At 38.3% G+C, this 27,949-nt stretch overlaps 1 protein-coding gene across 1 annotated transcript; it reads right to left on the bottom strand.

The window, feature by feature from the left end:
• Positions 1-1,717: 1,717 nt before the first annotated feature.
• On the bottom strand, positions 1,718-3,729 carry LEAP2 (liver enriched antimicrobial peptide 2). Its single transcript, XM_087924462.1, has 3 exons — positions 3,571-3,729; positions 2,633-2,769; positions 1,718-2,042 (listed from the first exon to the last, which is right to left on the bottom strand). The coding sequence occupies exons 1-3, from the start codon at positions 3,628-3,630 to the stop codon at positions 2,006-2,008; spliced, it is 234 nt and encodes a 77-aa protein (XP_087780588.1). The 5' UTR covers positions 3,631-3,729; the 3' UTR covers positions 1,718-2,005.
• Positions 3,730-27,949: the final 24,220 nt, after the last annotated feature.

Genomic DNA, 27,949 nt, shown 5'->3' with positions numbered 1-27,949 from the left:
AAGTTCTATGTATTTATGGCATTTTATAATAGCATATAGGAGATAAATTACTAATAAATCTCACGGGAGTGAGGCTATCCTGGAAATGTGAGCATTTACCTTAAATGCCTGCATGCCCTCCGTGTTTACTGATTGATCCGAGTTCTGAACAAACTCAGTTCATTTGTACCACCGCTTCTACTAAGAAACTTGTTGAACTTATTGAAATGTTGGCTTCGTTTCTTGGTTCTGTTTAAAAACCTATTGGCAAAGCACTTCGTTTCTGATAAAGTGGCTGCCAAAATAGAATTGATGCTGGCATATTGGATTCACAACCATTTTCCCTCTCTTAGTGAATAAATAACATCAAAACTGCAGCCACTGTCCCATGATGATTACATTCAGATATCTGAAAACGTGGCTGCACAGCCCAAGCATAGTCTCTGCAAGCACATTTGTATCAAACTCCCCTTTTAAATGGTTTTAAGAAGTTTTGTATATGGAGGATAAAGTGAGTATATATTTATTAAAGATTCTTTATCTTATTTGAAATTATTTGATAAGGAAGGTTTTCTTTTAGTTTGGGCAAACGTATGGGATGGGGTGGGTTGGGAGAGAGGTTATTTGTACCCTTTTATCTTTTTTTTAAAAAAAAAACCTTTCTTTTTTAAAAAACAACCTTGAACATGCATCTTGGTACTGATTATGATTGGCAGTATGGCTGTCTGTTGTGTGTATTGTACATGCTGTGTCCATGACTTACATTTTACTTACTATTTAGTCATCTGTTCTCAACCAAAACTAAACACATAAAACTGTGATTTTTCTTCTTTTCCTTTCCTTTGCAATACATTTGAAATTTCAAAAGGGTACTTTGGGGCTCCAAATTAGGGTTTCTAAGTCAATATATGTGCATTTCATGTATGTTAATGGTGAGCAAAGTATTATATACTAACCAGATTTTTTTCCACATCTGTATAGTATTCTCTATGTATTTTGTGGTATTGAGATTATAGAAAGTTTAGTGTCTGAAATATGCGTTTAATGTGTATTTTTAAACAAATTTATGGCAATTAAATATTTGGAGAAAAGGGTATCGCATTTCAATTTGTAAAGATCTTTTTAACTACTGTGTCATTAAAATGCTTTGTACAATGCAGAACTGTAACTGGAGAAACTAAGTTTAATAAATATCAAATAGATTTTCTGTATTAAACTTTATAAGCACTGTGCTTGAATTAATCCTTTAGTATAAACTTTTCTGCCATGGCACTGCACATTAGATCAGAAAAGCTTTTCAGTTTGAGAATGGGAGCAATTGCAAATTGTCCTCTCATTTCCTGAACACAGAATAGTGGGAAAGCGACATGACTTCCTACGATTATCATTGAAATGTTTTCATTAAGCTGACTGCAGCATTACCCCACTACGCAATGAAAGTTTGAAAGCCATAAGAAAAATTAAAAAGGGAAAAAAAACTTGGAAGAGTGTTGGAATTGGTGATATTTAAATGCCTGTTGTTAATAATTTAATGTTCTTTAAGTGCTTCATTAAGACTGGAAACTCTTGAAACTGTCTAGCACTATTAATGGTTAGATAGAGTCAAAATCTTATCACTTTTGCTCAGAAGAGTCATCTGTTGGAAAAGTCCATCTCTTCTCAGAATAATTTCAGTGTGTCTTAATTGTTATGTGTCTTTCTCTTTTGAATGGTATGCAAGACAAATAACAAACTGTAGTTGCTCTTACAGGTATTTAATTTTTTTTGCACAGAAAAAATACAAATAAAAGATAAAATCAGTTGAAGCTACCATAGCTTGGAATAAAAGCGCATCTTGAAACAAGATGAAAAATATAAACTAAATTAGTATATATTTCTGCCAAGTTGAAATTCTTTCATTTGTCCATACAATTGAAGCACCAATTGAAAAGCTTTAAATATATATCTATATATATATATATTAGGAAAGGTGACAATAAATAAAGGGGAGCGTAATCCAAGGTAACAGCTTGTTCTTTAGACATAATTACTCTTGCAATATTCTTAAAGAACATAGTTTGTTCCTGCAAAATAAAACAAAGAATCAGTCTGATTACTATTTTAGGCACATTAAGATTAATCGATATGTAAGAAAGTATTTTAACAATAGTTTCTGTAATATTGAAGCAAACTGCATTACTTTGTTTCAGGAAAGCAATAGTGCCACCAGTACTTATTTAGCTCTTTTTTTAGAGTTGCACATCCAAATGGGAGATTTTTGTTCTTGATGGTAATGATGTACAATTGCAAGGAATAAGAAATGTATCAATAAAGTTAAATCAGTTTTCATGTTAGATTGTCCTAGAATTGCCTGCATTACATTTTCCAAAATGTTTTTAATTTCAATCTGTACTGTACTATATTAAAAAAATTACTGTTTAATGTTTTCAGTTTTAACATTAAATAGAAAATATTTTGTAAATGAAGTCTAGATTTGTAATTTCTTTTGTATTGATTTTTTTGCTTCTGCTACTTTATAGACTTTGGGAAATGTTAATTTATTTTATCTTCCTCCTAGTCAAAATGACCTGATAATTGCAGTTATCCAAACGGTAAAAACACTTTCAGGTTAGCATGAAACACTTTGCATTTTCAGACATGAGAAGGAAATTACCTGCACTCTCTTGTAAAGCATTCACTGTTATCCCTGCATGATGCTCCAACTGGTCTTGAAAATCCTCTCCAGAAAGGTGTCGTTCTTTTTGGCCTAAGAAGCTGAGCATTTTCTGGATGCAGTGAAGCACAGTGTATCTGAAACATAATTATAATCTGGCTATAACTGAAATCTGTTTGAACATTCAGCTCTTAGAATTCTCTTCAGACTTTTCTCAGATCCGATCATTTCTGCATGAAATGTATAACCGCCTACTCTTTCTGTACAAAAATTAATTAAGTCAATGATAATTTTGAAACTTGCCCATCCCACAGAAATTCATATAACTTGCATCGTAATATTACCAATTTTCTACACTAATTTATTGGCAGTATTTGCAGATTAGCCCAATTTTGAAACACTGGGCTTTGTACAAAAAGAACAAGCAAAAACCAATATGTTAAACAAGTTAAACAAAATCCAATAAGTTAAACAAATAGATAAATATACACACAGATACATACGTACATACATAGGCACACAGCTACCCATCAATAAATTTCCCTGGAGCATAAAATGTCATCGTCAATGTCTTTCCCAGAAAAGGCAGGCTTTGTGGCTTCTCAAATAAACCAATGTGGTGGAAATCTTGAGAAGAATGCCATTCCAAAAAATGGAAACCATAACTAAGAAGGTTTGCCCCCATGGTCTCGGAAGATGACATTAAGAGAAGAGACCTGGAGTAGTCCATCTTCCTGAACTTACTGGGTAACCAGAAGCCATTGGCAACTGATATAATTCATTCCATTGAGGAAGTCCAATACTGAAACAGTAAAAGGTCATTCCTGTATTCTTGATAATGGCCCATCAGATATTGAATCCCTTCTGATAATAGACATAGGCATGAAATTTTTATTGAAATACATTTACCTTATCATTTTGAAATTCAAATGCCTTACCTGAAATAGTAGGGCTGAACAAATTGAGAAGATTGCCAAAACTTTCAAAGTCTGAATCATCTTTGGATTTTTGGCCCATCAATTTTTTTTCGCAAAAGGGAATGAATACACCTGAACATCCTTTTTCACCTTTTATAGATGCAAGTTCCCATTGCATCACCCTGCCAGCTTATTCAAGGGACAAAGATCACTTTAGAGACACAAAGATTTAATAAGTTAATGTCTACTAAAGTGATAGTCCAAGGTCTGTCCTATAAGCTAAATATATTTATTTTTCAAGTACTTGTACCTTGATCGGTATATAAAACATGCCAGCTATTCCTTTTTAAAAACTAGAATTTACTCGGTATTTTATTGTGTTCTTGTAAGTGGGTCAATGGTCAAAGCACACAAAATAAAATGGATGCTGTTTTCTCATTGTATCTTAGGCTTAATTACATAGGAAATAAGTGGCATAACTAGGAAAAAAACCCTGAAGATTAAAAAAAACTATCAGTGATGCTTCTTTATTATCATCAAATTGGAATTGGTAATTCTAAGATTGATTTCTCTAAAAGAGTTTGCTGAATGAAACAGATCAACCCTTAATTCTTCTGAGTGCGTGGCAATAATACATTTTTAAACTTTTCTGCAGCAGATAATGGTGTTTCAGTTCAGAATTTGCCTCAATCGTTAATTTACTGGGAGTATCTAGGAAAGCTTTAGCATCTCAGCCACAGATTAAACTTTATCAATTCCCTGACATCTAGAACTTCTGAAACCATTTAAAGTTTGTCTATTTATATTACATTTATTTTCCTCTTTAATAAGTTCAGGCAACACGATATCCTATTGTACCTGTGCAAAAACATATTCACAGGAAATTATGGCAAAGTCAATACTAGTTTTGTGCTTCCATGTGCATTTAGCTTAAATTTCCCCAATCCAAAATCAATAGGAACATTAACAATTATGACTTGGACAAACATTAATTTGCAGAAGCAGAAATTATTGTACAACGGTATGTCCGGATTTTTGCCAAGCCCCTCTGTGTGCTATATTATATATAAGACTTTCCAAAATAATTTTTTTAAGTGTAAAATGCTACTTTTAGAGATAAATACTTTTTTTAAAAAAAACTCTAAACCCAATGGCCCCTATATGTGTGCAAGAATCACAGTATCCAAGATTCTCAGAGTAGTTATAACACATCTGAAAGAAATTCACAAAATATACTGGCACATGAGGCAAGGCATTGATAGGTGAATAAGTAGTTCTATGCATCTAAATTGCAATTCAGAGGTGATATTCAGCAGGTTCTGACCAGTTCTGGAGGACCGGTAGTGGAAATTTTGAATAGTTCGAAGGATCAGCAAATACCACTTCTGACTGGCATCACCCACATCTATTCTCTGCCTCCCAAGACCCAGCTGGTGGGCTGGGTCTTCTTTTGTTGCCCTGCACAGGAGAACGGAGCTGGAAAGCAGGTGGCGGGGGGAGGGAATGGGATTTTGCAGTATTCTTCTGGAGTGGGGTGGGAATGGAGATTTTACAGTATCCTTCCCCTGCCATGCCCACAAAGCCACATCCACAGAACAGGTAGCAAAAAAAATTGAATCCCACCACTGTTGCAATTGCATGACTACTGCAAATAAAAAAAAAAACATCCAGAACTACTGGGTGGCATGTATTACATTTAAATAATAATAATTTAATAACTTTTTTTTTTTTTACAAATTCACCATCAGTCAGTTGCAATCGGCAGCTTTACTCAGAACAGCTCACATTCTGCGAAGATATCTCTAACACTATCACACATCAACATCTGCCTATCCAGGGTCCTTAGGAAGGCCTGGATAGATAGATAAAAACATCAATGTTATCTGAGAGACCGTCTCTTGCTGGTCACATATACCCAACTCATCAGAGTGAGGAGGCAGGGAATGCTGGTGAGACCCAGAAGAAGGGCCTTCTCCACGATTGCTCCCTCTCTCTGGGACATCATTCCCCTAGAGATTAGAATGCCCCCCACTCTTCCGGAAGGTGCTGAAGACCTCGTTCTGCCAGCGGGCCTGGGGAACCCAGAGCAGGATGGAGCCCATTAAAATGGCTTGCGTGATCTGCTGTTGCTGGGGTAGGGGATGATTTTGTTATATTATATTAAGTTATTTGATTCTTCTAATTAGTTTTATTGTTTTAAATGTGATTTTATATTCTGTAAGCCACCTTGAGTCACCATGGGCGAATAGGCGGAAATAATATAAATTAAATAAATAAATAAAATTCAGTCTGAATATCTGGCTGACTATAAGATGAACCATTTAATAATTCTTTAAATTCTTTAATAATTTTGACGATGGAAACATCATCAAAGCCATCAATACCTGGAGATAACATACACAGGTGGAATTAACTGGACACAAGCTGAAATGGACTGTTTGGATTGAAAATTCATGACTGTCACTATGCATTATCCCTGCAGTAATATTAACACATTATACCTGGCCCGTAGAAATGGAGGCAGAGGTTTACTTCAACTCAAATAATTGTTGAAGAAAAGCAAGCATTCACTGATGTAAAGGATCTTCAAAATCAAACATTGAGGCAAGTTAAAAACGAACTTACTGAATGTACAGGAGACAAAACATGAATATCAAAATGATATAAATTAAAAACAAGGAATAAAAATAATGCTGGCGAGGCGTTACATGGCCAATTTCTATAAAAGATCAAGGGAAAATGTATAAAGTAAAACTGGCAATTGCTTACAATAGGAACATTGAAAAAAGAAACCGAAGGCTTGGTTTTGGTTGCTCAAATGCAAGCTATTGGAACTAATGCAGCCAAGGCCAGAACTAAAAAAAAAATCATCAAATAATTCATAGTACAGATTATGCAAAAAAGCAGAAGCAGCAATAGATCATATACTCAGTTTTGCAAGAAGATCACACAGCTGATTATAAATAACATAACACAGCTGCCAAAATGATTCACTGGAAGATCTGCAAAAATTATCATGTGCTGATAAGGAAAAATTGGTGGGAACAGATAGTTGAAAAGATAGTAAAAAATCAGCAGGTTAAAATATTGTTGAATTTCTGAATACAAAATGATAAAATCACACCAAATTTAATTGTGGTTAAAAAGTGTAGATAATTGACATGACAATACCAGGTGTTAGTAGAAGAGAAGAGAAAGAATTGAAGGTAATAAAATATTAAGATTTGAAAATGGAAATGGAAAAAATAAGGCATAAACCAGCTATAGTGGTCCCAGTGTTATTGGCACGCTGGATATAATACTAAACAATCTTGGACAACACTTAATCTCCATGAAAACCAACACCAAATAAAAAACTGGCAGCTATGATTACACAATGTTGTGTGAAATAATAAATTTTATAGACCGAAATAATTATTGTTCTTGAGTAACCAGGGCCAGAATCATTGGAAGTAAAGTTACTTTCCCATTACAAATATACAATGACTGAAAGCAGAGGAGTAATGATTTGTTATTACAAATCAAGTCCACTAAGGACGTCTGAAAAGAATGCACCAGTTCTGGAAAGAACAACTTCCTGAATCAGAACAGAACAGAGGCTATCAATAATACAAAATAAAGCATTCACAGAAGTAGAATTAGAAGAATTGCAAAGGTCTACTCAGGACAAAGAAATGGAATCTATGCCAAAATAGTTCAGATAGTAGAGACAAAACAGATAGAGTCAGTAGTAGAAGAAACTAGCATAGCTATTGAACCATTCTCATTTCCAAACCAGCCATCCTCTCCTCTGCTTTTTCCCCAGAAAGAAAAAAGTCCTCTAACTAAAAACAAGAGGAACAGAAACTGATTATCTAAAACAGCACAAAAATGTTGCTTGCATTGAAGCCTGTTACAAAAAACCCCAGCTAGCACATGTTAAAAGATGCCAATATTGTAATATTGAACATTAGCACCAGATCGCTATAAGAAATGAACTAATGTACAGCACAGCTGTAGTAATAATTGAAAATCCTGGATAAAAAAATCAAAAATTTTTAAACTACTAACTAGAGCATACAAAACATTTGTTAGATCAATTCTTGAATACAGCTCAACTGTCTGGAATCTGCAGGGCATATCAGACATTAATACAATTAAGAGAGTCCAGAAATATTTCACGAGAAGAGTCCTCCATTCCTCAACTCGCAACAGACTACCCTATGCCTCCAGACTTGAAATTTTAGGCTTAGATAACTTAGAACTGTGCCACCTTTGGTCTGACCCAAGCGTAGTACATAAAAGTATCCATTACACTGTCCTACCCGTCAATAACTACTTCAGCTTCAACCTCAACAATATATGAGCATATAATAGATACAAACTCAGGGTAAACTGCACAAAACTTGATTGCAGGAAATCAAGTTCAGCATCAGAGTGGTCAGTGCCTGGAATACTCTACCTGACTCTGTGGTTTCTTCCACTAACCCCAAACACTTTAACCTCAGACTGTCTACTATTGACCTCACCTCATTCCTAGGAGGTCTGTTAGGGGCATGCATAAGTGCACCAATGTGCCTACCATCCCTTCTTTTATTATTTATTTCATGTATTAATAATCATGTTTATACTTATATATATTATCAAATGCATGCTTGACAAATAAATAAAAAATAAACAAAACGGAAGATCAGATTGGAAAATAAGATCAGCATGCTAAGTTCAGATGCAAACAAGCTAGAACAAATGGAAAAAAAAAGAAGCCAAGGAGATCCAATTTGGTCTAGTGGTTAAGGTGCTGGGCTAGAAACCAGGAGACTGTGATTTCTAGTCCCACCTGAGGCATGAAGGAAAGCTGGGTGACTTAGGACAGCTACTCTCTCTCTCAGGCCAACCCAACAGCTCTGGTTTGAGAAAAATAGGAGGAAAAATTATTAACTGTGTTCACTGTCTTGAGTTATTTATAAATAAAGTAATCAAGGCAGGATAAAAATTTAATATTAAATAAAAATAAAAGTAAAGAATACTGATCAAAAATGTAATCTAGAAACAAGGAAGATCAAGCAAGCAGTGGAAATATTAAAGCAGCAAACAACAACCATGGACAAGAAAATTAGTAGATACAAAATTCAAATGGTACACTATAGGCAAAATCTCTAGTTCAAGATGAACCAGAAACATTTCTAGCAATCTTTCAATAGAGAGACAGTAATGAGTCAGTCAACACCTAAGAAAGAAGAAACAGTGCAGTTCTGGGGACAGCTGTGGAACAACCCCATGTAATACAACAAGAATGCAGTTTGAATAAAGGAGTGGGATAAGAATAAAAAGAGGAAGCTGAAATGAAAGAACTTGTAATATAGCTAACAAGGAAAATCAAGAACTGGTCATTACCAGGAGTTGATGAACTGCATGGTTTTTGATTGAAACATCTGACTGGTCTGCATTCAATCATTGCCAAGCAGTTTAACAGAGGCAACACCTGGTGACTACAGACCAGTTACCTCATTACTAACAATATGATCAAATTGCCAATTGGAATGGTAACTGATGCAGTCCAACAGCATCCAGTTGAAAACAAACTCTTTCTATGTGAACAGAGACAAAAGATCAGTTCCTAATTGACAAGATGATTTTGGAAAACTATAAGAGAAGAAAGACCAACTTGAATGCATTTGCCACATGACTGGATAATCAAGTTTGTAGAAATAACAAGAGTCAGGAAAAACATCAGAAGTTTTGAGCAAAGATCAATGGCACAATGGAAGACACAGTTGCTGGTCAATGGTGAGAAACTGGGAGATGTTAATATGGTTTGCATTGATTCCTTTGTCAAGAATACCAAACAAGTTAAGTCATGACTATCAAACATCAAATACATCTACTAGGCTATCCCACCTCCTTAAAAAGGAGGAGCTAAAGCTGAATGGGGAAATACCATCTGAAATGGAATCGCTGCTCAACACTGTCTGAACATATAGTTAAGGTATTTGCAATGGAGTTGTACTGGAAAAATGTGCCACTCCTACCATCAATAAGAGAAAAATTGTGAAATCTGAAGGCATCAAGATGTTCTATGGAAATAAGATCAAGAATCTGGATGAGTAAGATCACTACAAATACCTGAGCATTATTCAGGCTGACAACATCAAGTACACTGAAGTCAAGAAGAAGGTTAGTAGCGATGCACTGAAGCTAGAACAGAAGTCTCCAAACTTGGCAACTTTAAGACTTGTGGACTTCAACTGCCAGAATCGCCCAGCCAGCGTGACTAGTGAGGAATTCTGGGAGTTGAAGTCCACAAATCTTAAAGTTGCCAAGTTTGGAGACCCCTGAGCTAGAACAGCATGAAAGCTTAGTGAATACTAAAGATACCAAACTGGCCTATAAGAAAGATGAAATGAAGAATAAAAAAGAGACATGGCAAGGCATAATATTACATGACCACTACATAACAAAGCTAGTAGGCAAAACAGATAACCTAAGAGGCAGAAAGGGGCTAATTCTGGTTGCCCAAGACAAAGCCTTAAGAACAAATGCATACAAAGCCAAAATTTAAAAAACAATAGACAGTACAGTACACTATCTCTGCAAAGAAACTGTGTCAGAGTATATTCATGAACTGGAATAGAGCTTAGTAACAAGGTTAGCCAATGAGAGCTGAGTTGAGGGCTAAAACTTAAAGAGAGAATCTGGGCGTGGTTTATCTCTGTTCTGTGCTCAGCTCTAAAGTGAAAGAGAAATTAGCTTGCTTGTAACATGTCTGCTGAAGTTGAGTTACTTGTCACATGTCTGCTTTATTTTATTTATTTTTTATTTTTATTTATTTATTTTGATTTGTCAATCGCTTACAAGATAATAGGTATAAGTGTTATGTCCCACCTTCCAAAATAAACAGATAAGGCTGAAAGCAGCAGTCCTCGCAAATAAAGGCAGCAAACAGGAATCTTCACTGATAACAGCTGTAGATAGCCTCCACAAGATAGTCCAAGTTAATAGTTCCAACGAAATAAATCCAAGTCCCAACAAGATATTTCAGGTTTAAATCCTCCAAGCCAAAATCTTCGGTTCTCCTTGCAAACAAACACTTTGTTCCGGACAAAGTGCAAAGTCATCTCTCTCCCTTTATAGAGCAGCAGCTAATTAGTCTAATTACTGATCTGCCCTCCTCCTGTGCTCCCGTTGGTTTCTTCTCGTAAGGAGACGCCTGCTTCTGACATCCACCCAGCAATCATCTAAATTATTATCTTCACCTGAAGTCTCCATGAGTTCCTCATTGTCAGCCGTTCCCGGCTGATAAACTGATTGAGAAGCAGAGGAGGTTGAAGGTTCAGGCCAGTCCTGCAAATCAAATGTGTCCTCCCTTGTAACATTCGTCTCCTCCTCTTCATTGAAATCACTAAAACTTGCTGATTCATACAAGTCCTCCTCGCTGGAGCTTTCATTCAAAAAACCTGTAGCTGATGCCGGAATCACAACACTATCCCTCACCACAGGGCCCTTCCCCCGGGTCTGACGATCCGGATGCGGTTTTGAAGGGAAGCGTGCATGAAAGTCTCGAAGCAGATCCGGAGCATGAAATGTAGACGCATCCGTCCAGGAACAAACCTCCGAATCATCTACTCTCCTCCCGACCAAGTACTGGAATCGACCCTTGAGCCAACGGGAATCAAGGACGCTGACCACCATATCGTCAAAAGCAGCCTCCTCAGGGGGCGATGATAATGGAATCGTTCCAGCAGAGTCACGTAGACGACAATCAGAAGAATCAGGAATCAAGAGAGATCGATGAAAGACGGGGTGAATACGCATGGAACGTGGCAAAGTGAGGCGGTATGCCACGGGGTTAACAACTGCCTCAATCGGGAACGGACCAATAAACCGATGATCAAGTTTCCTAATAGGGCGATCGACCTTCAGATGTTTTGTAGATAGCCACACTTTATCAACCACAGCTAACGGAGGCGTTGCCCGACGGGACCGGTCTGCAAACCGCTTATAATCTTCTTTTGCCTTGTTCAATTGTTGCATCAGTAGACGGCGAACTGCGTGTAGTTCTTCCAAAAACTCTCGGGTCTCAGGAACCGGGGAATCCATCATAGTTAATGGGAAGAAACGCGGATGATAACCCATATTTGCAAAAAATGGCGTGACACGAGTGGAGGTGTGCTGCGAGTTGTTAAACGCGAATTCTGCCAATGGGAGATATTTCGCCCAATCGTTTTGTCGCAAATTTACAAAACACCTCAAATATTGAGTAAGAATCCCAATCACCTTCTCTGTCCCGCCATCAGTTTCTGGATGGTGCGCTGACGCTAAACATACTTTCACTTGCAAAGCCGCCATTAACTGTTTCCAAAATTGCGCCGTAAACTGGACCCCACGATCAGAAACCACTCTATCCGGCAGTCTATGTAGACGAAAGATATGCTGCAAAAATAACTGAGCCGTAGTGCGGGACGATGGCAATTTCTGACAGGGAATGAAATGGGCCATTTTAGTCAGCATATCCACTACCACAAGCACTGTTGTGAACCCCGACGAAGATGGTAAATGTGTCAGAAAGTCCATGGAGATCGCTCCCCATGGCCTACTTGGAGTCGGCAAGGGTTGCAAAAGTCCAGGGGTGCACCTGACGCCGCTTTCGCTTGCCTACATTGAACGCAAGAAGCGACGTAAGAGGACACATCATGACGAACTCGAGGCCACCAAAAAGTCCGGGTGACCAAATGCAAGGTTTTGTGAAAGCCAAAATGACCAGCGGCAGGGTTATCATGACATTGTGTCATGATGAGAGCCCTCAACGGTCTGGTAGGCACATATAATAAACCCCGATGTCGAAGCAGATCGTCTTCAAAAGACCATGGAGAATTAGGGCCAACGTCCCCCCGTCTTTGCTGCGTCCATGCATCCAAATGTTGCGCCTCTCATAGTCGGGCCCGCAAATCTACCGGTTCCTGCAGTACGGCTAGAGATTCCAGTGGTAACACCGTCCGTAAAGGAAGAGGATCTTCGGCACAAGTATACTCCGGTTTCCGAGATAACGCATCCGCCCTCCGGTTCTGTCCACTTGGAACGTAAGTAACAGAGAAATTGAATCTGGCAAAAAATAACGACCAACGAATCTGCCGTTGATTCAATTTCCTAGCCGTGGTCAAATGCTCCAGGTTTCGATGATCCGTCCGAACCTCCACCTTGTGCCGAGCCCCCTCCAAATGATGTCTCCAAGTCTCAAAAGCAGCCTTAATGGCTAACAACTCCTTTTCCCAGATGGTATAGTTGCGCTCCGAAGCTGTAAGCTTCCTAGAATAGTATGCGCAAGGAAACAGAAGTGCGCCATCCTCCGAAGCTTGTAACAGCACTGCTCTGATAGCGACATTAGAAGCATCTGTCTCGACCACAAATGGACGATCCGGATCAGGATGCTTCAATATCAGTTCGGTTACGAATGCTTTTTTCAAAGTGTCAAAAGCCTGTTGTTGTGGAGGCCCCCACACAAATGGAACCTTCTTACGGAGAAGCTGAGTTATGGGGTCCATTATTTTCGCAAAACCTGGAATAAAAGTCCGATAGTAGTTGGCGAATCCCAAAAGTCGTTGTACATCTTTGACCCGACGAGGAGCTTCCCAACTACACAACGCCTCAACCTTTTTGGGGTCCATAGCAATGCCCACGGGAGAAATGATGTGTCCCAAGAATTCTATTGACGACTGAAAAAAGAAACACTTTTCCAATTTAGCATAAAGTTTATGCTCCCGAAGACGCTGAAGCACTTGACAAACCTGCTGAAGATGTTGCTCTCTGGATCTTGAATAAATCAAGATGTCGTCCAAATATATGACAACAAACTTATCCAGCATGTCTCGAAAAATATCGTTCATCAAATGTTGAAATACAGCAGGAGCGTTGGTCAAACCAAATGGCATGACGGTGTACTCGAAATGACCATAACGAGTGCCAAAAGCCGTCTTCCACTCGTCTCCCTTACGCATCCGAACCAGATTGTAAGCTCCACGTAAGTCAAGTTTCGTGAAAATAGTAGCTTCCCGTAACCGCTCCATCAATTCGGGAATGAGCGGTAAAGGATAGCTATTTCTCACGGTAATAGCGTTCAAGCGTCTATAGTCACAACAGAGACGAAGTTCTCCCGACTTCTTCTTGACAAAGAGAACGGGTGCCGAAAGAGGGGACGACGAAGGTCGAATAAATCCCCGAGCTAGATTTTTATCCAAAAACTCTCGAAGTGCAACTAATTCGGGCTCGGACAAAGAATACAACCTCCCCTTTGGCAATGGAGCACCCGGTATCAAATCCAAGGGACAATCGTAAACACGATGTGGTGGTAATTGGTCTGCCTCCTGTTCACTGAAAACATCGGAGAAATCTGACAGCTCTGAAGGAATCGAGACAGCAGAAGCGACAATGTGTTGGCCTGTGCAGACATGCCTCAGGTGGTCCACACATTGCAGGCTTGGAAAAGAAACAGCATTCTGCGCCCAAGCCACCAACGGATCGTGTAAACGCAACCAGGATACTCCGAGCACCAAAGGAAGATGGAGGTTCGAGGTGACATAAAAACTTATCGCCTCCTCATGATCCCCAATACGCATGCGCAATGGTTGGGTGGCAAAGCGAATAGGTCCCGACTTGAGTTCACGCCCATCTACGGTTTCCACCTGCATGGGGGGAGTCACAGACACTAAAGGAATTTTGAAATGTTTCACAAAATCATAGTCCATAAAGCTTGTCGTAGCCCCTGAATCCACCAGTGCCACGGCAGGAATTCCCTCCTTCCGGGATTGCAAGAATATACAAGTGTCCAAAAGTAAATGTCGAGGAGGGCCAGAATTTACTTCGGCAATTTGGGATGAGAGTGGAAATTGTGCCCGACCTAGGGTTTCCCCGAAGTCGGGCCTACCCTGTTTCCCGACGGGCCAGCAATGGTTTCTGGTACAGGTCCACGAGTCCCCTTCCAAGTGCAGGAATTTACAAAATGTCCCGAACCCCCGCAATAAAGGCACAAACCTTCCTGAAACCTTCTCGAACGTTCTTGCACCGTTAAGCGAGGGCGGAGTGCGCCTATCTCCATCGGCTCCTCTGCTGGGATCCTGGATTGGTAAACCCTCATAGGCGGGATGCGTGCACGAGAAAACACAGATGGTTCCGCAATGGTCCGTTTACACCCACGTTGTTGTAAGCGAGCTTCAATACGTAAGCATTGAGTAATCAATGTGTCCAAAGTCGAAGCACGCTCTGCATGGATTAATTCATCCTTGATAATGTCAGACAAGCCCTCCTGAAATGCTGCCATATGAGCTGGTTTGTTCCAGGTAGAGTCCATACACAACAAACGGAATTCTGCAACGTATTCTTGCAAGGGACGTTTGCCCTGAGTAATATCCTTCAACTTTCTGTCCACAATTTGTGATTTAATCGGGTTCTCAAACATTACGTTCATCTGTTGAAGAAACCCCTGGAAATTGTCCAATAATGGGCTATCCTGTACTAATAAGGGAGTAGCCCATTTGGCAGCCTGCCCGGTTAACAAGCTAATAATAAACCCCACTTTAGCCCGGTCGGTTGGAAAATCTTCAGGCCTCACAGAAAAATACAGTTGGCACTGACCCAAAAATGTTGAAAACATGTCCGTTTGCCCAGAAAATTTTTCTGGCATAGCTACCGGGTTTTTCCTCACAGGGGTTGCAGAGGGGGGCTCCAGCTGCAGCTGAAACAGTTTGAGAATTGGTAACAAACGTTAACAATTGAGTTACCTGATTCTGAAGGGACACGTTGCTCTGAAGTAACTGATTAATTTGTAACTGCTGCTGCTCCACCAATTGTTGCATTTGAGTTAAATCCATCGTTGCAAAGATGGTCTGTTAGGTCCGGAACAAAAATGTTATGTCCCACCTTCCAAAATAAACAGATAAGGCTGAAAGCAGCAGTCCTCGCAAATAAAGGCAGCAAACAGGAATCTTCACTGATAACAGCTGTAGACAGCCTCCACAAGATAGTCCAAGTTAATAGTTCCAACGAAATAAATCCAAGTCCCAACAAGATATTTCAGGTTTAAATCCTCCAAGCCAAAATCTTCGGTTCTCCTTGCAAACAAACACTTTGTTCCGGACAAAGTGCAAAGTCATCTCTCTCCCTTTATAGAGCAGCAGCTAATTAGTCTAATTACTGATCTGCCCTCCTCCTGTGCTCCCGTTGGTTTCTTCTCGTAAGGAGACGCCTGCTTCTGACATCCACCCAGCAATCATCTAAATTATTATCTTCACCTGAAGTCTCCATAAGTTCCTCATTGTCAGCCGTTCCCGGCTGATAACCTGATTGAGAAGCAGAGGAGGTTGAAGGTTCAGGCCGGTCCTGCAAATCAAATGTGTCCTCCCTTGTAACATTCGTCTCCTCCTCTTCATTGAAATCACTAAAACTTGCTGATTCATACAAGTCCTCCTCGCTGGAGCTTTCATTCAAAAAACCTGTAGCTGATGCCGGAATCACAACATATAAGTATATACATAGTTATGAATATATGAAATGGGTACATATAAGAAAAATAAAAGAAACAATAGGACAGGGACGGGGGTGAGGTCAATAGTAGACAGTCTAAGGTTAAAGTTTTTGGGGTTTGGGGAAGAAACTACAGAGTCAGGTAGAGTATTCCAGACATTGACCACTCTGTTGCTGAAGTCATATTTCCTGCAATCAAGTTTGGTGCGGTTAACCTTGAGTTTGTATCTATTATGTGCTCTTGTGTTGTTATGGTTGAAGCTGAAGCATTCATTGACAGGTAAGTCATTGCAATGTATGATTTTATATACCGTACTTAGATCAGACCAAAGACGGCGTAATTCAAGGTTTTCTCGGTCTAGAATTTCAAGTCTGGTGGCATAAGGTATTCTGCAATGAGTAGAGGAGTGGAGAACACTTGTGAAATATTTCTGTTTGGGTTTGCTCCATGTTGGAGAAATCTACAACTGGTATTGTAAAATTTACTTCATGTATTTATAAAGAAGTTAAATGAAGCCTCAGCCACCTATGTTTACTATTCTGGCACTGAATTTATGCTGCAATACTCTGAATAAACTAAAGAAATAGTGAACTGCTTAATTAGCTGCTGCAAGATGATCACACAAACTGATTACAATAATAGCATGATAAAGTAGCAACAGCAGCACATTAGAATATCTGCAGTAGATACTACTTGACTGCAAGCAAAAAAATGGGTAGGACTACAAAATAGAGAATGTAATAGAAAACAAAGAAGCTAAAGTGTTCTGAGGCTTTAGAATTCAAACAGACAGGCATCTGCAATTGTTTATCAACAATTGTTTAAATTGTTGACTTAAAAAAAGACAAAAAAGTCTGGGTAGTAGACATTGCAATACCTGGAAACAGACAATAAATGAGAGAGACTAGAAAAAAATCACAAAGTAGAAAGACCTGCATATAGAAGTAGAAGAAGTGTGACAAAAGGAAGCCAAGATAGTACCAATAATAATAATAGGCACCTTGGGTGCAATTTCAAGATAGCTGGAGAACCACTTGATAGCTGGAGCACCACCATCGGCATTGACAAAATCAGCATCAGTCAATTACAAAAGGCAGCTTTACGAGGAACAGCTTACATCCTGCTACAATATCTTTAATATTATTAAATAACAATATCTGCCTATCACAGGTTCCTTATTTTTTATTTTATTAAATGTTTATACTGCTGATTTCCCTTATAAAGAGACTCTAGGGAAGAATTTGGTAGATGGATAAAAATGCCAAACCCAGTCTAAGCATTTGCCTGACTATACAACTAACAATAACAACAACAACAAATATAACTATGTACAGTATTTCACTCAAATTCATGGTTGGGACAATGGGATTTCTGTACTACTTAACCATTTATAGGATGGTTAGGTAATACAGAAGTCCCATAGTCCCAACCATGAACTCGAGTGTAATGCTTATTGATGAAATATACCAGCGCCACATTTTAATTAATCTCATATGTTAAGAAATAGTATTTCTTTTACCAACTCCACAAAAAGCCCAAACTTCTATAATATTTCACTTCATCTAAGCAAAAAGTGCCCACAGAGTAGTGCAAAATTTCTCTGAATACAGCACTGTGCTTGCTTTGTTTAATGTTTTCTGTTTGCATGTAAGTACTGTTTGTTCTAAGCAATTCACCAAATCTCCAAGAAGCTAATCTTAGCATGTTTCAAAATACTTTTCACAGAAAAAGTAATTTGGCTTGTCAAACAGGATTTGCAAGAGCAAGAATTGTCTAAAACCTGCATGGAGAGAGAGCATAGATGGTTTACTTCATTTAGTCCATTTCCATGAGTGCCCAATAAAATGTTCTCATGTGTTTCAGAAAAATAAGGGCCAATGTAGTCTTGGAAAGCAAGTGTGGTGTAGCAATAAAAGGGACATCTTAAGAAGTAGCCTCATGATTTGGCTGAAGTGCTTTGTAACTTTAGGATGAGATATTTCACTTAGTCAGGAATCATTTGTGGAGCACTACTTTTGAATTGTTGGCGCAGCCCTAATGTGTACATTTCAGATTATATAAGATATTGACAAATTGCTTGGAGAACTGAAACTTAAAATCATCTCAGTTATCCATTCTACCTTATCAGTTTGGCCTATGAAAGTTTATGTACTTCATACTAGAACATGGATTGTTATTCTTTGAAGGGAATCATCTTTTTTGAACTTTGTGATGAAAAAGTTACGCTTAGAACCTCTGTTTATGTCATATACTATTGTATATGTGTAGTGATTACGGCTATAGATAAGAGTCTGTGAATGAAAGCAGAAAAATACAGAAACTGGGTATTTAGCATGAGTGCATTGTACCCTTAATTTTCTCACTTCAGCCAGATTCTTTTGCTTCAGCACTACTCATTCTTCACTTACAAAATTGATATTGGATATGATTTGATCTAAGATAAAGAACTACTACTTTGACTGTCCTTGAAATATCTGGACACCTATATTTTGTGACAAAAATCAAAAAGTCCAAGACAATTGTTTCAAGATACCTATTTCCACAGAGAATCCTATTATTTATCCAGAAATAAAGGCAAAATATTATTGACTGCATATAATGTCTTTTGGTACAGAAATACAAGATTGTAGTATAAAAACTATAGAATAAAGTTCCCAACTTTGACAGCTTTTAGACGTGTGGACTACAATTCAGAATGTCCTAGCTGGTATCAAAATTCAGGTTTTGAGAAAGTTTCCTTTTATTGTAAGAAATTCAATAATTGTAATATTCACACAAGGCATTATCTAAGTACAGTGAATTGTCAGGTTATAACAAGAGAATGTGACTAATCTTGCCAACCTGCTAAGTTCCATGAAATATTCAAAATAAAATATGAAAAATCACTCATGCCACGGATTAAGTGAAAATCATAAGGGCAGAAAAAAATCTTGAAAGCTTTTTAGCCCAACCAACACTTAAATTAATTGATGTCCTGAAGTTAATTTTAGCATTTATGAATTTAAATCTTCAATTTAAAATATAAAAATGTCATCAGCTAATATCAACTTTCCTGACAGTATACAAAAGATTACTGCACTGAAGAGAGACTTTCTTGGAAATAATGCAGTTAATTTGAGTGATGAAATAACAGTAAGTAATAAATATTTACCTAAATAAAGTTCATAGGCAAACATCTATTTTTTTTTGCCAAATGAAGACTTTTTTTTTGGAACCAATGAACTGTTAGGTAAACAGTGGAATCTTAGCTTACAGGGGCAAAAAGCACAGATCCCATGAAATCTCTCTCTCCCAGACTCATAAATTAAAGTTCAAGTAAACAGAGCAAAGTCAGTTACTAACTAAAACTAAACTGAGCTGCCATAATGGACTATTCCAAATTTCTTCTGCTGACTATTTACCATTCTGGAACTTAACATATAAAGGTTTCTAACTTCAAATTATGAGTTTTCACTTATCTGACTTTAAGGAAGAATCTCCAAACAACTAAGGTACTTTATTGAATCAAGTATGATTCCAACCATGACTGACATTCTCTGAGCAGAAATATTCTTATATCTATGTACAGGGCTATACTCACAGGTATATTTCACTTCCTCTTCTCAACCACATAATCCCGTTTTTGAGGTCACATATTTTCTTTCTTCTGCATCCACATTTAGTTGTTTACTTCCTTACTACATATAAATCCACCCCCTGAAGATGGCTCATTTACATAAAAAATATCTGAAGTCACAAACAAAATGCAATAATGAAAACATAATCAAAACAAACGAAGTTGAAATTACTGACCAACATGCCAGGCAATGCTCAACTTCAAAGGTGTGTTGAAATATCTATATACAGTAAATCTTTTAGCTTTCTTGAACATTGATAGCATCCGGGTCTTTAGCATGGATCTGCTCCAGAGAAGCAGGTTGCCACCTCTCTGACTTCTTTCAAGGAGGAGATCCATTACATTCTCTCCTGGATAACTTGAACAGGACAGATAGATTCCATACTGAGGAGATGGTCCTGCCATTCTCCCAAATTCAAGCATTCATATGTTATTATCAGTAATTCTGACCAAGGTTTTGCTGCTAAAGGTTGCTCTCAACCCCCAGTATGCAGGGTCACATAATATGCATCAATGGTAGTTTCTAAATAGTCCTCAGGGGCAGCCCTAAGAAAACATACTGCAGTACCCCAATGGCAAGATAATAAATATGTAAATTGCTAAGACCTCCCATTCTGAAAAAAGGCCGGTAATTTTCAGAACTATCAAAACTGGCTGAAATCACCCTTGGCCATAGTCTTAATCTGCTCCTATGTAGAAATTGTAAATTCAACAGCTACAACATCTCTTACTCAGCCCTGGGTGGAAATATATCAATAATCCCAACAGATAAACTACAATCTCAACAACATTGCGCATCAATTTCTGGGATGAATATCATTACCCTTTTCAGTGATGAGTTAGTAAAATCCACCACTATGGCCTCTCCTTTTTCTTCACATGACTTGGTTCTGACAAACTTTGAGATGATGTGGCAAATCTAGGGAACTACCTTTGCACTTTCCACTCAGGTTCTCCATAGGATTAACACAATTGTGGTTTCACCTGAAGCATGTATGTTCTGCATGCTAGCCTAAGACTTGATTGTTTAGGGAACATTTGAAGGTAGATTTCTTAAGTCTAGACCTGTATGCCAACCCCTCCTGGTGCTGCTCCTTTTACATCATTTAAATCCGTTCAACATCCATAGCTTCCCTTCTCTTGCTTTTGGCTTAAGAGTCCTCTACCCCTGAGCTACTGATACCACTGCTCATTTTCCAAAATCCAGCAATGAATCAAAAGTCTATTCCTTCCTGCAGTCTGCATTTCCCTAGACTAACCAAGTTCATTTTTTCTAAGTATCCATCATGCTTAGACTATCCTAGTAATGAAGGGCTGGGAAGAGCCCAGCTGCACTCATACAAAAGTTATGTTGCTAAGGGAGTAGAGAGAAGAAGCAGAAATCGAGACCCGAATTTGAAGTAATATCAAGAAGTCAATCATATTGCCATTTTCAAGATATCATTCGTTACTTATATTTAGTTGGTCAGGACTTTGAATCAATAAGAAGTTCTACACCATCCCAGTATCTGGTAAGGGCTTTTATACTTGATCTTTCTGGTTTTAACATCATGAAAGTACTTGTTCTTGCAATGTTATTCAAAGGCAGCAAATGGTAAAATGGTGTATTTTTTACAATAAATCTTTTGCCTTAGACATCACAGTGAATTCATTCTCAATTATCTCCACCTTCACATTACACACAAACAAGGCATTATAAATTATATAGATTGTGAGGCTATACAATATTATACAGTATTCTCTCCAATGCTGACTTCATACAAATTACATATACAACATTCTTAATGCATTTTATGTCAGTGTGTGTGTGCTATAATACTTATGCCTTTTGTTCCTCTGCACCTAGCTCCCTACATTAATATGGAAAACTGTGATACTTACAGGTTTATCACAAGCCAATAGCTACCATTAAAATCTAGTATCGTTGCTTCACTTCCATATAACATAATAAAGTTTTGTGGTGTATTCATCTATATTTAAAGTAAGTATAGAAATCAAGCTGTGATTTCAGGATAAACTCTCCTAACAGGGAAAAATGCACATGCCATTTCTAGTGCATGGCTTCTGGTTCATGTTTAACTGAATCATTGTTTAATTTAGATGTCTGACTTTTCACTGGGCCATACTGACTCACTGCACTGGTCATACACGAAAGTGCCTAAGCCACCAATCAGCCAAGCATATTTGATTCAACATGTTCTGCAAACCTAACCTAGAGATCTGGCTTGGATTCCAACCATTCTTCACTGTTTCTTGGCCTCAACAATTCACTCTTTCTAAACCCTTTGTGGTTTCTTCAATCTTTTGGTTTCTGTAAGTATGGGGTCTACACTTTCTGAGGAACAAAGGAAGCATGTAGATGAGTTAGGCTATTTGTTGAAGAAAAATAATACTAAGGTACCACAGAGAAATCTCTTAAGGCTGGTCCAGGAGATTGCAGCTCAGTGCCTATGGTACCCAGAAAAGGGGTCTTTAAAATTAACTGATTGGGAATGTATAGGGAAAACATTGCATACTGAACCTCGAGCAAAAATAGAAGTTTTGCATGTGTGGTGTTTATGTAGGCATGCAATTGAAAAATTTGGTCACAATGAACTTTCTCTTTTAACACCTCCACCTTCACGTTATACTAATGCTGTCATTTGTCCCCCTTCTTCACCTGAATATATGTCTTCCATTCCCTCAGCTCCTGTAGATACAGGGCAAAAGCCTCCTGACTCTATTGTTCAGTCTTCTTTTCAGAAAATGGTAGAGACTTGTAAAAGGGATGCTTCTGTCTCAGGAACAGAACTTGCAGAATTACTGTCTGTTTGTCCAGTACACTATCGTCCTGGTCAGGGGCCATAGCTTGGACTGCAAGTAGCAGAATGGGAGGGTCTGCCTTATCAGATCTTAAGAAAGTTTTAAAAAGGCAGTTACAGACTATGGGATTAGTGGTAATTTTACAAGAGGACTTGTCGAAGGAATAAAAAATGGTTATACAATGATCCCTGAAGATTGGAAGCAAATATTTCGCATGATTTTAACATCCATGCAATATGTGGTTTGGGAGAGTGAATATATGAGACATGCTCAAGCTGCTGCTTTAGGAGGGGGAGGAGCATATACAGTTGAGCAGCTATTTGGTTCTGGACCATTTGGTACAATTCCTACTCAAGTTGTTCTTCCTCCAGCTACCATTAACTATTGTTTCTGAATGTGCCTTTCATGTTTTTCTTAAGGTACCCCAAGCTGGAGAACCTAGAGCAATTTTTTCAAACATTTGACAGAATGCCAATGAGCCCTATGCTGATTTTGTTGAGTGTCTGTCCAAAGCAATTAGACAGCAATTTGATCTCAGGAAGCTGCTGGTGAACTTCTTCGCCAATTAGCTTTTGAAAATGCTAATGCAGATTGTAAAAGAGCTTTACAGCTGTTAAAGGCTACTGCTCATTACACTCTGGTGGATATGCTGTGAGTCTGCCAGGATATTGGATCACAAACTTATAAAATGCATATGTTAGTAGCTGCTATTCAGAAAGGATAGCGACCAATTGGTAACTGTTTTAAGTGAAAGAAGCCAGGCCACTTTCAGAAGGACTGTCGTTCTATACCTTCTATGCCTCAGAATCGTCCTTCTAAGAAGTGCCCTATTTGTAAAAAGGGATTTCATTGGGCCAATCAATGTCGGTTTCGGTCGGGAAACTTGCCAATGGGTGTGGCACCCACCCAGAATCCAAAGCATGCCTTTCCCATCACTCTGACTCCTCCAGCAGTCTCTCTCACTCTTCCCCAGCCACAGCCAGTAGCGCTGGGATCGATTTAATCACTCAAGAGGAAATTGAGTTTAAATTTCCCATGGAAGTTAAAATAGTTCCATCTCAATTTAAAGGTCCTCTTCCTTTGGGATTAGTTGGCTTAATTTTGCCTCGTTCTTCTGCACACAAAAAAGGCTGTTTTGTTGTGCCTGGGGTAATAGATTCAGATTACACTGGTATCTGATTCAGATTTGGGTGAATCTTCCTCAAGTTCTTCCTTGTAATTCTTCTGTTGCTCAATTGCTTCTTCTTCCATATGAAAATCCATCTCCTGGTATAGGTAATCATGCGGATGCAGGATTTGGATCAACTTCTTTATCTGTAGGCTTACTTCATCAGCCGAACTCCTCTCATCCTTTGTTAATGCTCTTCCTTAATAAACAACCATTTCAAGGGTTATTGGATACTGGAGCCGATGTTACTGTCATCTCCTCTTTACAGTGGCCAGTACACTGCTGGTAAGTCCTTTTTCCTACAACCATACATTCTAGATATTCATACTAATAATTGGGGCCGTGGTATCCTTTCTCTTCTTAATGCCCATTTGATTCTTGATGATGGCTCTTCCTCTTAAATGGCTCTGTTCTACGCCGGTTTGGGTTGAACAATGGCCATTATCAAGGGAAAAACTCACTGCTTCACAACAATTGGTTCAAGAACAATTGGCTACTAGTCATATAGAACCTTCTACTAGTCCTTGGAATACTCCTGTTTTTGTTATATGATTTCAGAATAATATCAGATAGCCTTTTCTCAATATGTGGGAAACTTGTTGTATTCTTTACCCAAGGATCCTAGAATAGTGGTTACTACTACTTTAAATCCAGCCTTCTCTTCCATTTTTGTGCGAAATCCTATTTCTAAAGCTCTTACAGTCTTTACTGATGGATCACCTACAAGGTTGTCTGGCAGATTCAACAACAATGGTATTCTAAATTTACTGCCATGCAGACTTCAGCTCAACGTGCTGAGCTGGCTGCTGTGATTTTGGCTTTACGATTGTTCAATGACCAACCTATTAACTTGATCGTTGATATTCAATATGTGTATTTAGCTATGCAATCTCTTCCCTTTTCTTATTGTGCTCTCTCTTTGGATAAGAATTTGTTATCCTTGTTTTTATCTTTAAAGAATAGTTTGGAAACTCGCTTGTATTCTTTGTATGTAGAACACATTCGAAGTCATACTCCCTTTACTAATGCCTTGACTGAATGAAATCGGAAGGCAGATGAATCCTTAAAGGATGTTGCATCTTTGTTTGCTGATCCTGTTGCCAGTCATTCTTATTTTCATCAAAATGCCAAATCGCTTGCAAAGCAATTTAAACTTTGATTATCTCAAGCCTGGGATATTGTCTGTGCTTGTCCAGCTTGTCAGCAACTGGCAGTTCCCTTTCCAGTAGGTGTCAACCCACAAGAAACCCAAGCTAATCAAATTTGGCAAATGGATGTAATTCAATTTTCAACCTTTAAGCCATACTGTTATCTTCATATACTTATTGACACTCATTCACACTTCCTTTGGGTTACACCTTCAAAACATGAACGTATTTCAGATGTTATTTCTCATTGCCTATCCTCTTTTGCTGTAATGGGTCAGCCTTCTCAGTTTAAAACTGACAATGGCCCCACTTATATTAGTAAGGAATTTCAAACCTTTTGTCAGAAATGGAATATTACTTTAGTGCATGGAATTCCTTACAACTCTCAGGGTCAAGCTATAGTTGAGAGAGCTCATCGTACTTTTAAGGGATTGCTTCAGAAACAATTACAAACTGAGTCTGGCCCTTACCATCTGTGAAAGATTCAAAATCTCATTGCTGTAGCATTATATACTTGGAACTATTTAACCTTTTTAGATACTCTTGCATTTTCGAACTACTGAATCTTTAGCAAGGCCTTTGGTAAAGTATCGCCAAACTCCAGATCCAACCTGGAAAGGTCCTACACCGCTGATCACCTGAGGTCACGGTTACGCTGCTGTGGAAGATCCTTCTACTTGACAAGCAGTGTGGGTTCCAGCGTGCTGTGTTCCTCCGTATCATGGCATGGCATCAGGGCCTTCACAACCCGATTCCGGATTTCAATCTTCATCTGAACACGGAAGTCCGTCTTCCAAGGTCGACACGCCCGCAACCCATCACTTGGGGCCAGGTTAAATCTACTACATATCAAGCTGCAACAACAACTGCAACAGGCCTCATTACCTCAGACTCCTGAAAATCTTGTTGCTGCTGTTTTTGCTATTATTACTGCTAACTATGTTATCATTTTACTTTGTATTTTCTGGTTTATGGTTAATGGTGTTTCTGCTCAAAATGACACTTCTCTTGCAGACTCACCTGTTCATCTTAACCCTAATTTGTGGGTTTGTCATGCCCAATACATGTTTATGACCCATGGCACAAATATTACTTTATACTATGAGCCCCCAATGGCATTTGGTCAAATTTCTTTTCCCCCTAACTTGATCATGTTTTCTACATTTATTGTCTCACAACTACAATCTATTTCACACTCCTGGCTATTTTCTACACCCCCTATGCAATTGAATTCTGTCCATTGGCGTTACTTGAAAGTTAGTCAATTTACAAGGGGTCTGTGTTTCTGTTGTCACACTAAACACACTTGGCTTCATAATTGGTCTGATTATGATGCTGCTCAGCACATATTAAAAAAGCTAGGGAATTATAGTTATTGTTCTGACTACTATTGGTTGTCAGGTACCTTTAATTCTTGTTTGCATGGAATTAATATAGCTCCTGATATGTATCCTGACAATTTTCCTATTTTTAATGCCTCTGATCAATCTAATACAGGATCGATATGTGCTGGTTGGCAGCTTAAGGATCCTAATATGTAGTTCTTTTTTTATAAATATGCTACTAATGTTCATCCTCAGAATTATCAATGTGCAACTATAGGTTATTTTACTCTACCTGTTCAAATAGGTACGCTCCCATCAATTCAACAGCGGCGTTCCTCTCTGGGGCCTACATGTAATGATGAAGTCATTATTGACACACAATTGTCTTCTGGTTCTAAATTTGGCTGTGCATTGGCAGGGGCTGTTACAGGAGTCCTTACTCTAGGCTCTTATCCTGGCATAATTGCTCAAGAAAACAGACGGTCTATTCTTGGTCTCACCTGCAGACTTGAAAAATCCATCAGTGCTACCACTGCTATTATTTGTGATTTGCAGCATGAAATAGAAGACTTAAATCAAGATGTCTTACAGCAGCGTTTTGCCATAGACTATCTTTTAGCCCGTCAGGGAGGGTTCTGTATGTTAGTTGGACACGGTGGATGTGCTGTGCATTTTCATTCTTTGAATAAAACTATTGAGAATGAGCTTGACAATCATACATTCAAAATAATATCCATGCTCAGTACTCACCTTTTGAGTGGCTAACCAATTGGCTCCCTGATTGGTCCTGGCTCAGACAGTTTTTCCTTTATGCTATAGTTATTATTATTGTACTAATTGCAACCTGTTGTTTTATTCAATGTATTCCAAATTTATTCGCATTGTTTCATCCTGAGTCCCCCTCTCTTAATCCTCTACAATTGCGATACGTTCATAAATCTTTGAATCCTCCATTTAAAATAAAAAATGATGATATGTAGAGTTGTAATTGCAGGAACGTTCTTATCTTGGATGGCAAACCTCAGGTAATGAATGTTTACAAAGCAAATACAACTCAGGCAAACAAAGTCACTAATGTAAAGGAGGATTAGAGAGAGGAATTAAACATATGTTAGACTTTAACTAGAGATAATTAATTGTATGGATTACTGTGCTAAACAATAACAAAAGTTAAGCAGTAACCAAGATTAACCAGTGATGGAGGATAACTAAAAATTTGTATAAATGGAAGACTAGACTCCAATAAAGATCATCATGATTCAGTTGTTCATGATCAAACAACTCGACTGCCTCGTCGTTACAACAAATGCTAACTGTGCTTTTGTTTTAAAATTGATAGTCAATATATTCATGAAAAGAATAGCTAAACTATGGTATTCAGAGGCATTGTCACCCATAGCTATGGGCAGAATAGTAGGACTGTCTTAAATAACTGACCACCCATCTTCAAGCCTCATTAGCCTCTTAAAGCATGATTAATGAGATTGAGGGAGATGTAACTCAAAACTTTGGAAATATTTGGCTTCAGCAGTAATAAATCAGCCAGATGATTGAAGGCATAGCTCAGCATTGACAAGGCAACTTACTGAAGGGCTCAATTCATGTTTTAGGCTAAGAAAATGTGTGATTGTGCTTTACTGTTCAAATCCACCTGCAATTGAAAAGAAAAATGGTTTGATTCAGCACATTCTCCAAATCAAACTCATTGTTTTCTAAACTATTCAGGCCACCCAAGGTTCTCAAAATGTTGCTAACTATCCCACTGAACATTTCAGCTTAGGGCTCACAGTCAGCTTTGAAACTCAATGCATTGTAGCATTGGAGAAAATGCCATCTGTTCTTCTAATC

Source organism: Pseudonaja textilis, chromosome 2 (assembly GCF_049901715.1).
Source record: "Pseudonaja textilis isolate UNSWEBS1 chromosome 2, rPseTex1.2, whole genome shotgun sequence".
In the NCBI taxonomy this organism is placed as follows: Eukaryota; Metazoa; Chordata; class Lepidosauria; order Squamata; family Elapidae; genus Pseudonaja; species Pseudonaja textilis.
This window is presented reverse-complemented; position numbering and strand designations above follow the sequence as displayed.